Source organism: Lagenorhynchus albirostris, chromosome 11 (genome assembly GCF_949774975.1).
Source record: "Lagenorhynchus albirostris chromosome 11, mLagAlb1.1, whole genome shotgun sequence".
Lineage (NCBI taxonomy): Eukaryota > Metazoa > Chordata > Mammalia > Artiodactyla > Delphinidae > Lagenorhynchus > Lagenorhynchus albirostris.
This window is the reverse complement of record NC_083105.1, coordinates 103623457-103635751: the sequence shown is the minus strand read 5'-3', so window position 1 is coordinate 103635751 and position 12295 is coordinate 103623457. Positions and strand designations below refer to the sequence as shown.

The window sequence follows — 12295 nt, the reverse complement described above, 5'->3', positions numbered from 1 at the left end:
CTGGAAACAGTACTTGCATTTTCTCTGGGAGAGCCTGGGTGCCGGGGCAGGAGAAGGCTGGTCTGGTTTCCGTGTGTTTTCTCCTTCCTGTGTCGGGGAGGGCCGGAGCCCAGGTGTGCTTCCCAGACGGGCAGCCAGGGCTGCAGAGGACTCCCTGAAGGTCACAGGAGACAGGCCAGCCCAAAGGGTGACAGCGTGAGGAACAGCCCCTCCTGCGAGGCACACCTGACTGCTCCCCTTCTCACCCTCCACCCGCAGGGTGCCGGCCTGAGCGCGGAGTGATCTCCACCGCGTGCAGATCGCAGGACCCGGCAGGTCTCCTCCACAGGCGGCTCAGTGCTTACAGGGTTGGCAGGGTGGGCAGGACCTTGTCCCGCCGCGCAGGACGGGGCGTTGCTCGGAGACGCTCTGATTACCAGCGGGTTAACTTAAAAGGGAAGCCACCAGCAGCTTCAGGTGGTGTCCATCCGCGGCGGCTGCCCGAGTTCCCAGGTCGACGTGGCAGCCAGGAACCGGGTCGTGACCTTCCTCCTGGGTTTGACGGGGTGACCTGATGTGGGCGGACGCTGGGGGTTCCTGACTTCTCACCCAGACCATCCCACCTCTGGAAGCCCGGCTTCCTCATTTGTGGGAACGGGGATGATAACAGTGGCTGTGCCCTTGAGCTACTGTGTGATCAGCTGAGCTGATCCATGTGAAGTGCCGCGTGCTCCAAGCACGTCCTCTTCTCTGGATCTGCTCCTCTGCGGCTCTTTTAAGTCTGGAGCAGACCTTGTCCCTTGAGAAGCTGGTCCGTTGACTTTGTGTCCTCCTGCCAGCCCACCGTGGGCTCGGTGAGAAGACGGCGCCTGGGGAGGTTCGGGGCAGGCGCTGTGGGAGGAGTGATTCGGCTCCACCCAGCGCGGAGGCTTCCGCTCCGTGGTTCCAGCGGGACGTGTCAGCTCCGCCGATGGGCTTTGCTGAGGGGCTTCACAGGGACCACCTCCCACCCTGTGAACGCGGGTGCAGCCTGCCCGGCCTTCCTGGTTGCGTCCCTCATCTGCTTTTGCCCATCTCGGCAGTGCTAGGCAAGCGATAAGAGAGGGTGTGGCCCGGGAGGCTGCCTGGATCGAATAGCCACGGGGCAGGATGGAGTTACAAGTGTGGAAGCAGATCCCTGCTGTCGTGGAAAGCTCGTCGTAACGACTACATTTTCTGGCTCTGTGTCTCCTGAGAGGCTGTGTCCTGTGGTCTTCCTCTCCTCCCTAAAGGGCAGGGAAGTCGGTTGTCTTGTGTTTTGCTCTGCTGTAGGGGTTCTGCCTCCTGGAAGTGTTCCAGGCTGTAGTCCAGTCAGGGAATGTGCCTCACACAGATCCTTCCTCCTGCCCCTCAAAGGCCAGACCCAGAGATTCAGGCGCTGGGAGCAGCCCGAGAATATATCATAAGATGAACCTTGAGTAGTGGCTTCACACTGCGAATCTGACATGACGTGAGGAGCCTAGCCAGACCCGGAGGGCTGCTCTGAGGGCCCGTGGACGGTGATGCCTGGGGAGGAGCAGCTGGCAGTACCTGTCCATCTCTCTCTCTTTCACCAAGGCAGGCAGGGCGGCTTGCCTGTGTCCCATCTCTAGAAGCGTGTGGCACTCCAGAAGCATGGTTGACCTTCCGCCCTGTTTTTATGCTCTGTGCCTCCCTTGCTATTCTCCGTGGTCCTTGAGCTGTCACAGCTTCAAGTAGGGCCTCATCACGCAAGCTGCCCTCATGACACGGCACGGGGAGGGGCTGCCCTGAGCCCACCCCCCAGAGAGCTGCCCGCCGACAGCTGGGGCCCCAGTGCGCCTGGCATGAAGGAGGGCAGGCTGGCCTCCCTGTCCACCTGAAGTGTTGCAAATCGACCTGAGGTTAGAGCTGAGCACCGGAGGCATTCTTACCCTGATTTCACGTTTGAAAGATGTTAAATGACACACACGGGCTCACACGTTGTCGTTAGTTAATAAGTGTAAAGAAGTGAAATCACAACGATAAGGCAAAAATCATGGCTAAGTAAACACTGAGGGCTAACAAACTCCAGAGGACAAGCTTTCTGTGGTCCACATTCTTATGTCTTCCCACTTGAAACTGCCTCGCACAGACCCCCACCGCCCTGCATTTACCGGCCACCTCGTCTAGTCCTGGTGTTCGCATCTTGTCTCCCCTGACACTGAAGATCTTTTCTGTGGCAGCTTTGTGACGTCTAGGAAGGGCACTGTGGGCAGAGACACTCAGTAAATTGTAGTTGAATGAATGAGTGAAGTAGGAGTTGCCAGACTGAGCTGCCGGCAGTGAGGAGCCGCTCTTTCTTTCTGAGGTCAGCGGCTGAGCTTCAGTAGGTGCTCAGAAACGTCTGCTGAGTGCACGCATGAATGAGTGTGTAAATGTGTAAACAAGCGAATGGATGGCTGGAGGACCGGAGTGTAGCACAAGCGTGATGCGGTCAGTAAAGTCTCACTCCACTAGGGGCACCCGCTACAAGCTGGTGTTCACACCCCCTTCCCGGCGTGGACACAGGCTTGGAGAGCATGACCAGCCAGCTCGTGGTCACACAGTTGTCGTGGCAAAGCCCTGCGGCCCAGTGAGGGGTCGAGGGACACAGCCCTGGAGGCCACCCTCACCTCTGACTCGATGAAAGTGATGGAGTCCCCAGCGCCACCCTCGGGTGCAGTAATTTTCTAGAAAGGCTACAGGACAGAACCCACTGGCGGGGCTGTGCTCACGGCCCTTCTCCGTTACGGAGCGGAGCGCGGAGGCCAGTCTGAGAAGGGCGGCTCCCGTCCCTGTGGGCTCAGGCAGAGCCACTCTCCTGGTGTTAATGTGTGACGACACCCACAGAGCCTTGGGGTCCACGTTCCCTGTGGAATGTGGTTGAGCCCGGTCTCCGGGTCGGCTGACGCTGGTGACCCAAGGCCTTCACCCCAAACCACGTTCTTAGACTCTCCATCCTGACCGGAGGCCCCAGGGAGTCAGGCCTCCCCATCAGGCAGGGCATCCCGGGGCTTAGGGTCTCCTCCAGACACGGGCGGCTGGGCCAGGCCCTCTGAGCAAGGCGGGAGCTCTTAGCCCCGGGAGCAGGCGTCGGGGCCCTCGCACAGCGAGCACCCCTCCTCAGGGTGGGCGCTTGTCCAGGCGCCCTCACCCGCAGCGTTGCACACTGCACTGTGGGGTTTGGGAGCGGGGCCTGGGGCTCCCTTTCCTGTGAGCAGCACCTCCGCCAGCCCGCTTCCTGCCGGCGGCCCTTCTTCCCACCCGGGATCCTCCAACGAGATGGTGCGTCCACGGGAGCGGAGGTGCTCTTCACCCTCGGTCCCCAGGGTCACGAGCTTCGAGCCTGTGCTTGGCGGGGCTGCCCCGGCCTGTGTGACCCATCTCGCCCTCCATTCACCCTCTGTGCGCTGGCCCCAAGGTGTCGTCCCTCCCTTCCCGCCCGGCAGGTGCCTTGCCGGGAGCCTCTGCCTGTGCCCCTGGCTTTGAGCCACCCCCTTCTCCATTCTGTGGCCCCCTCACTGGGTTCTGTGGTCACTTCTGCAGCAGTTCTGAGTCCGAGATGGAGGAGGAGGAACCCCCACTGCCCCCCTCGGACCTGGGCGGCGTTCCCTGGAAGGAGGCCGTGAGGATCCATGCTCTTCTGAAAGGAAGGAGTGAAGAGGAGCTCGAGGCCTCCAGGAGCTTCGCAGCTGGGGAGGAGGACGCGGAGGACGCAGGGGACGAGGAGGACGAGGAGGACGAGGAGGACGAGGAGGACGCGTCTAGTGAAGGTCAGAGTAAAGCCTCTTCTCCCGACCCGACCCGCGTGTGGGAGGCTTCTGTGGCCGGGGTCACGTGGCATGCCTCCCACAGGCCCCAGGGGACCCATGAAGGGCTGTCCGGGTAGAGCTGCATGCAGAGGCAGATGAGGGCCTCCTCCAGGTCAGGCCACTCGTCCTGTCCTGTTCCAGCTAAAGGAACGAAGGGAACTTAGCTTTCTGGGGCTTCCCTGGCTCCTGGTCCTGGACGTCGGAGGCTGCCGAGCATTGAGGAGGGAGGGCCCCTCAGGAGGGGTCACCGGTGGTGCGTGGTGACGTGCTGGGACCTGTGTCCTGGTAGGTCAGTCGGGCTGGCTCTGAGATGCCTCTTGTCTCGCACTCGAGGTGTTGGGTCCTGCCCCGTCCGCCTGTGTGATCCCGGGTGGTGAGGAAGAGCTTCCTGGGCTCCTTCTCTGGCCTTTGTCGGAGGGTCAGTCTTCCTGTCCCGGCTGCACCGGGCCTGGAGTGGTGAGCAGGGCCAGGCAGGCAGAGCCCTGAGTCTGCGGGAACTCGTGTCTGCTTAGGCCGTGGTGTCCGTGTGGGGTGTGGGCAGGATGAAGAGGACGTGAGCCGTTAGCCAAGGAGCCTGGCCCGTGGGGCTGGCCCTGGAGGGCTCTGCGCCTTGCAGGCCTATCTCTCTGTTCCTCCTGGAGTTCCCTGTGCTCGGCGGCCAGTCCCAGCCCGGGCTCGTTCGCTCCAGCTCAGTGAGGGCCAGGCGCTGACCGGGCAGGGTGCGCATTACCCGTGGTCCTCAGCTGGCAGTGGAGCCCCAAGCTGGCGGCCCTGACGAGGTCAGGCGGCAGAGGTGGGGCCTCCCTCGGGCTCCTGGAGCCCCTGTGGCCCCGGTTCTGCTGTGTAGGCCTCCCTCCCACCTGGAGGTTGGGGTGGGACCCCAAGGCAGCACGTGGGGCCTGCACACCGCCCTCGTGTGAGGAGTAGGGGGTGGCATCCGGGCTGCTTCCTCCGCCAGCTGTGTCTGTAGAGCCGAGTGCCCCGGCGTGAGTCAGTGGGGATCGCGTGCACGGCCCGCCCCAGGGGACACAGCCAGGGGTCGGGGCGTGGTACCCCCTCTTCAGGAGAGCTTGGCCCTGCTTCCCTCCCGAGACCTGATCTCCTGGACGTGGAAGTAGCGTCCGGCTCCAGCCTGCGGGAATGGGCTTGGAGTGGAGGAACCTGGGGATGACTCTTCTCTCTGTCCTCTCCTCCCCATCTGTCCCCACGCGGTGCTTTGCTGTGGGTGTGGAAGGAGAGTACTGGCCCCGGGACAGAGAACTCCTGCAAGGCCAGCCGCTGGGGCACCTGCCAGAGGAAGAGGACATGGGTACACGTGAAGGTACCTCTGCCCACCTCCACCCCGGCCCCTGGCAGCCGTCCAGCTGCCCCCGAGAGCAGGTCCCCTGTGGAGAGACGGGGTTTCCTAGAGCTGCAGTGGCGGGCGAGGCATCCACCCCTGGGTGCCCCTGTGCCCCTTGACCATTTGCTGCCAGTCCCTCATCCGGTTACGACTCAGCTCCTCCTCTGATGTGAGCCGAGCACCCCACGTCACAGTCAGCTCTCAGAAGTGGCGGGGCCAGCACAGGCGCCCGGAGCCCCTCCCCTGTGCCTGGGCGATGAGTCCCCAAGGCTGCATGCACTGGCGACACGCAGGCGCGCCCCAGGGAGAAGGCTCGCTGTCTTCCCCTGCTTGCCTGGAAGGTGGAGAAGGGGCCTGCGTTTCCTCCTTGACTTAATGTCTCGGTCCGAAGACAGTCGGGCTCTCTGGTGGCTGCTGTGACTCAGCCCCGTCCAGCACCACCAAGGCCCCTCGACCCTAGAGGAAGCCCTTAGAGGCCAGCGGTTCCCAAGAGAGCACACGGGCTGCGACCCCACGCCCAGCACAGCCCCCATCCACGTTCGGTGGCCTTAGCGGTGAGTTCTGCCCACGTCACGTTCCCTGTTGCTTGGAGATTAGGAGGTTGTCATTTTCATGATGAAGCCAAAGCCAAAGCCAGGTTGCCCAGTTAGACCGTAGAGAGTCCTTCTGATCAGGTGGTACCTGCTCTTGCTGCCCGAGAAGCCACCCTCCCTCCTGTAGGGTCCCCTCCCCCAAGTCGCTGGCTGTCCCTTATTTTAACCCAACTGTATGGCATGGTCCAAGCACTGATTATGGGAGCCCTCGGGGCAGGGGTGCATGCAGATTCCTTGGGCCCCCGAGAGCAAGAACAGCCTGAAGGCGGGGCCCCTGGTGAGTTCTCACCTGGCTAAGAAGCCGAGCCTTATGTCCAGGGGTGGATCAGCGGGGCCCCTGGTGAGTTCTCACCTGGCTAAGAAGCCGAGTCTTACGTCCAGGGGTGGATCAGCGGGGCCCCTGGTGAGTTCTCACCTGGCTAAGAAGCCGAGTCTTACGTCCAGGGGTGGGTCAGCGGGGCACCAGTAGCGTGTTCGGGAAGAGGGCTTTGACCTCAGAAAGGGCAAAGAGGGGTTTACTTCTTGTTCCCGTGAACTCCCAGTGCTCTGGGGTCTGCAGGACAGACTCCGCTTCCTCCCCACCGCAGCCTTCTCTGAGCGCACCCCCGCCTCAGCCCAGCATATGCTGCATGAGGCCCATTGTAGAAGGGGATGTTTTTCTCTTTAGCTGCAGAAGATAAAAACTAGAATCCCAGCAGCGTCACTGCCTGCCCCACGTGAGCTGGCTGCCCTGTCCCGCCCCACCTCTGTGTCCACGCGGCAGGGGGCCATAGGCACGGGCTGTGTGGCCAACAGAGCCACGTACTTGGGACCTTGGGAGGCTGGCCCTGCAGAGGCCAGTTGTGACCCGCTCTTTTCTCCTAACTGGGCACTTGGGTCCCTCAGACACAGTTAAGATGAAAAGAGCTTCAGAAAGGAAGGTACTTTCTGCATCGGAGGGGAGTGTAGGACTCTCTTCATCCACGTTGACAGCTGCATGAGGCTTGAAGGACTGAATCAAGTTGAATGAGTAGAAGTCGGGCGTGTGTGCGTGTGCACGTGTGTGTGCGTGTGCTTATTCTCAATCCTTGCTTCTTTCTGATTCAAACTGATCCTGGCAAGTATGGTAACTTTTCCTTCTGTTTCCTCTCCTGTGGTGTTTGATCCTTCCTTCCCTGGCCTGTTTACTTTCTCCTTCCTTCCTTCCCGTCATCTCTCCCTTCCTCATCTCCTCTGCCCCTCGAACCTGGTACACTAGCTGGGAGCCCAAGGCTGCAGCAGCTCGTAAATCCAGCCGATCCCTTGGAGATCCAGGCTGACGTGCACTGGACGCACATCCGTGAGAGCCAGGAGGAGCAAGTGTCACCAGCCTCTGAGTCCCCTCCTTCCAGAGGTAACTCCTCCAGGTGCAGGGTGCCTGGCACCTCTGTCCCGCTTCCCCTCAGGCTGGCGGGGACTCTCCTGTAGGGCGGGGCCCCCAGGCTCCTCACAAGTAAGAGCCAGCGGAGCATGTCTGCTCCCTGGGCTCTCGTCAGAGGATATGTGAAGTCTCGGTGGGTAAGAGGTGGGCTGTTGTCCGCTGACGCGAAACAGTGAACTTGACGTTGGGAAAACCAAGAATTTGCTGATGTTGCCCGTGTCACTAGGCAGGGTTCTTCCTTCTCCACTTGGAGGAATGTCCTGTGCTTTTCCTCATGCGGTGTGTCTCTGTGTGAGTGTGCACGGACAGGATGGGGTCAAGGGACCATATCTTGGACTGAAATAAAGTTTTAAGAAGCAGTTTATATCCAGGAGGCCTCTGAAGGAGCATCGTTGCCAGCTCTAGGTTTTAGGGGAGGTGCTCTGCAGCCCACGGCAGGACGATGATGAACCTTGCTCTGGCTTCTTTGAAGGAAGGAAAGGAAAACCTGGAGACCGTGCCCGCCTTGGTGCTTCGCCCTCTGTCTCTTGCTCACCTGTCTCCACGTTTGCACTCGGTGCCTGTTGGGGACACAGCCTGCAGGGTGCCGAGGGCGCAGAGCGGGTGGCCCGGCCTTCATGGGAGTTAGCCACCTTCGCCGCAGGCAAGGCCCACCTCTTTAACCACGTTTGCGGCCGCGTAAACACCCAGCAGCTCTGCAGGAGCCAAGAGAGGGCCTGCTGACCGGGGACGCCCCCTTGACCCTCCCGTGCTCTCTCTCCTCTCCCTGTCCCGACACCCTGCTTGCCCCTGGTTGGGGCCGGACGGGCCTCGGACTGTAACGTCGTCCGTCTCTCTTCCGTGTGGACCACAGGAGGACCTCCGCTCTCCTCGCCGGGAACGCTTACTCCCGTGTAACTTTGTATTTATCGTCTGTTTCAAATTCAGGGCCCGACCTTCCCTCCGTTCGCCGTGCAGCAGTGCAGGCCTGGCTGGAGTCGGTCTCCGGAGGTTGTTGGGTGATGTTCGTTCTCTGCCCGCTCACCATAACCACTCTCTTGGCAGCTCTGCTGGTCCCTTAACTCTGGACTTCTAGTGCTGCCGCTAGTGCATGCGCGGCGGAGGGCGGGGGCACGTGCATGCCTCGCTCAGGCCGCCGCCCTTGCATGGACCAGACACGCCACGCGCCCTCCTGGGAAGACCAGAGCAGAGCAGTAGTGCAGTCGGGCGGGGGTGGGTGTCGTTTTGTTAGCAGACATAGAGTGAAACCGAAGCCGAAGGACTGTGCACAGCACTGAGGCTCAGAGTCCGCAGAAATGAGGCTGGACAGTGGCTGGGTGTGGGCTGGAGGATTCTCGCAACAGTCAGTACCGCTCCTGTGGTGCCACGACTGAGGCAGTCAGTACTGGGGTGAGGGCCAGGCTGGGTCTGCAGGCCGAGGTGCAGGGCTCTCTGCAAGCTCTCAGGCCACGAGGGAGCCGAGAGACCTTGCCTGTCCTCAGTGCACTTTTCGGCGGGGGGGCATTTCTCAGTGAGGGGCTCTGGCATCGGGCAGGACGTGGGACAGCCTTGGCCCCCACCGGTTGTGAAATGCAGAAGGGCTGGTTGCCCCTTCCGAGTGGGCAGGCTGGTTGCCCCACCAGCCGCCTGCCAGCCGCCCGTTATCCTCCTCGGCTCACAGGTCAGGAGGCACCTTCACGCCGAGCTGTAGAGAGGGCTGCGGTCACCCTCTTCTAGTTAGTTTTGTCCCCAGGACGGTTGGACGAGGCTGAGGTATCGGGACGCCCCAGCGGCCGCTGAATAGACCAGAGCTGAGCGTGTCGGCGCCACCTGCTTCCTTGTGTGTGGCTGCTTCTAGCACCCGCTCCACCCTAACTTGGATTAACCCCCAGTTCCCTCCCTCAAGCTATGTCTCTTTCAGCGTTGCTGCTGCTGCATTGATGCTTGTCGTGTACTTTGATACGTGTGACGGTCGTTCCTTTCAGGGTGCCGCTGAGGACCGTAGACTCCTAGCCCCGAGCCTGTGCAGGTGTCTCTCTGAGTAGGAGAACCGCTGGGGGCCACAGGGCCAGGTCTGGGCTTGGGCTGCTCTGGTGTCCTGTGTCTGGAGCCACCCCAGGCTGGGGAGTCCGTGTCACTCTTGCTTCCAACGGACTTGCCAACACAAGCGTGTAAAATTGCCTCTCGATGCCCGGCCACTCACAGACTAATTGTAGCACGTGTGTGGGCCCGGCGGGCACCCGCCGTGGGGCGGGCCCGGGTTCTGTCCCCATCAGCGGCCAGCTCGCTGTCCCACAGGAAGCCCCGGGAGGAGAGGCTTGTTTGCCTCAGAAGTCCCCTCCGCTGCTGTGTGATGAGTGAGCAGCAGTGCTGGTGCACAGAGGTCTCCGTCTGTGGAAGTAGCTGAGCGCTCTCCCCAGGACTGGTCCTGGCAAATGCCATCGTCACGGGAGGGCGTCCTGGCCCTGCCTCGTCTGTCCCACACCGATTTCATAGCACTCTCCCAAGCGGGTGTGCACCATCACCTCGTCTTAATAAGCCGAGTGCACAGGAGGGGTGGTGAGGATAAGTAACAGCTTAAGGAATTATTTAAAAACACCAAGACTCACCCACATGCCACCTGGGTCAAGAAGTACATTCCTAGCACCTAGAGGTGTCCACCTCCAGGCCATCACAGCTGTCTTGTCCCCAGTTTCCTTGTGCTCTGACCCTGTGGCCACTCACGGTCACTGCTGGGTACTGCACAGCCCCGGGCACCGGGGACGCAGCTTCACGAGGCTGGGCTGCTGGCCATCGAGGGTCTCATGGTCCTTTGGCCTGGCCTTGCGTTTCAGCGGGCTCCTCTGCTGCCCAGCCTGCCGGGCTTGACCCTGAGACCAAGTATGTGTGGGTCAAAGGCCAGCCCCTTTCCTGAAAGGAGACCCGAGAAGAGCCCCCAGGGCACCCCAGGAGGAGGGACCCCTGGTCCAGGCAGCGCAATGCGTCTGTGGCTGCTTCCTGCTGCCTTCTTGTAACCTGAACTGTAGTCTGAGTTCTTGTGCAGGGTTAGGAACAGGTGTGAGTGTGTGTGAGTGTGTACGTTAGCCTCCTTGCTCAGGAGAAATGAAGCTTTGCCGCATTTTGCGGTGCTGAAGGGCTGGTCTTGAGTCCAAAAAAACGAACTTTCCACGTCCCCTCGTCCCCCTCTCTTACACTTAAAAAAAGTACGTGTCTAAATTCTCCCAAGCGGGGCTGCAGCCCTGCCGGTCGGTCACCCCCCTGCACACGGCACTGGTGCCAGGCTGAGCGGTGGGGCTGCAAACAGACCCCCCAGCTGCCTGGGCTCCGTGCCTTCCCTGAAAGGCAGGGTTAGCAGCCCCCTCGAGGGTTAAGCGGCTTGTGCACGCTTCGGTGGGTGCAGGGCCCCGCTGCCACGTTTGCAGCTGGGTACCTTCCTGATCCGTGTTCAGGAGGCCCCGCCCAGCCTGGCCCCGCCCTGCCCTCGGAGCCCTCCCGGCCCACCGACCCCCACCCAGGCAGGCTTCTCCCCTCTCCTCTTTGCGGTCGTCACGTGACAGCCCTGGGAGCCCTCTGCCCACACGTCTGTTGTCTATCTGTCGTCTCTCTCCTCTTCCTTCCTTTGAACGTCTCTGCCTTGCAGTCCCGTTTGACGAGGACGACCTGGAAGAAGATGTGGACTCAGAGCCAGCAGAGATAGAAGGCGAGGCAGCGGAGAATGGGGACACGGGGGACACTGGCGCAGAGCTGGGCGATGGTACGGGGACCCCAGAGCCTCCCCCAACCGTGGTGCCCGCCTTCTTCCTCCCGGGGAGGGGCCCGCAGTGGCCTGAGCTCAGGGAAGACGGAACACACATTAAGACGAAAGTGAGGTGCTCAGAGGAGCGGCCGTTAGGGCTCCTGGTTCCTTCCTTGTTCTGCCACTAATCTGAAGATGTGTCGTTTCACCCACCCTTTGGACGTGGGCTGCGCTCGTTAAGTCTTGGGGAGAAACCGAGCAGATTCAGGGCTTCCTACGAGGCCTTTAATCCAGCTGCTGCCTCTGGAAGCTGGTACGAGGAGGAGATGGCGTTGAGGGGGAGGGGCAGGGACTGGGCTGGGAGGTGAGAACGGGCGGGGCTGGGCCGGGCGGGCTCCGAGTCCTCGAGGCTGGTCCTTCCTGTGGAGCCGTCCGTGTGCTCAGGAAGGCCCGCACCCTCAAAAGAGAGGAGGTGCCATGGGCGTCCTGGGGCTCCGCGTCACAGAGGATGCTGTGTTGATGGACGAGTCTCAGGAGGGGGACCAGCGGGCAGCGCCTGGCCGGGATGCAGAGCCGGCTGGACCTCACGCTGCAGTTGGTGGCCTGGCGGCTGTCCTCTGAGGAGCCGGGAGCCTGGCAAGGAGCACAGCCTCACTTGAGGTCTGTGCTCACTTCTCTCGGCAGGTCAGCACTGGTCGGACGACGTTCCGTCAGAGACTGACACGGAGCTGCAGCAGGTGGCGGCGGGAGTGGGACTGGAGCTGCGGGTGTCTGAAGGCGAGGAGGAGCCACTGCCGGCCTTGGCAAGGCGCCCAGAGAGAGGTCTGTGTGCGAGCCCCTGCCCTCCCCTCCCTGCACGGCCCCTTCCCCTGTGGCACCTGTGCAGCTCACCTTTGGACCTTTGGATGCAGATCCTACACTGGTGACATGGCCGAGGCCGGGACGCCCTGGGAGCAGCCCCGCTGCAGTGCGAGCGGGTGTTTCCTCTTGCAAATCCTGTGTCTGTTTTCTCAGGTCGCTCCCAAGTCTCCAGCCCCAGCCGGTCCCCTGAGGAGCACTCGGTCCTGTCCTCCCCAGCCCACAGCCCCAGGGCACAGGTAAGGATTTGGGGCCCACTTTGGAGGCAGAGCTGATGGGACTCCTTAGGGGCCTTGGTGTGAACCCAGTTTTTTTATTCCCTGTGCTGATGGGCTGTTGAAAACAGGAGTGGCCCTGGGGCTCCGGCCCAGTGTGGCCTGCTGTGCGCCAATCCCACCACTGAGCTTCCCACTACTGTTTTCTGTGTGTCCATACAGCATACCGTTTTAACATAAATTTATTTTTAAGTTAAAACAGTAATATTTGTGGGATTACTGGTTTGATACAACAGATGTGTTTTTTCTCAATATTATGCTAAAATGAATGTATGACTTTCTAAATTAAAAATACTTGTCCAGG

At 61.3% G+C, this 12295-nt stretch overlaps 1 protein-coding gene across 20 annotated transcripts in view; it reads left to right on the top strand.

Annotated features, from left to right (window-relative positions):
- Positions 1-12295, top strand: part of MICAL3 (microtubule associated monooxygenase, calponin and LIM domain containing 3) — a 175206-nt gene that overhangs the window by 136263 nt on the left and 26648 nt on the right. For 12 of the 20 annotated variants that reach the window (XM_060164477.1, XM_060164476.1, XM_060164475.1 and 9 more), the window contains 7 exons: positions 3544-3770; positions 5044-5130; positions 6982-7116; positions 8071-8133; positions 10763-10876; positions 11543-11680; positions 11873-11955. In XM_060164477.1, coding sequence (XP_060020460.1) covers positions 3544-3770; positions 5044-5130; positions 6982-7116; positions 8071-8133; positions 10763-10876; positions 11543-11680; positions 11873-11955 — 847 coding nt within the window. Of the gene's footprint in view, positions 1-3543; positions 3771-4901; positions 5131-6981; positions 7117-8070; positions 8134-10762; positions 10877-11542; positions 11681-11872; positions 11956-12295 lie in introns of those variants that run through there. The other 8 variants (XM_060164479.1, XM_060164485.1, XM_060164497.1 and 5 more) reach the window with 6 other exon arrangements.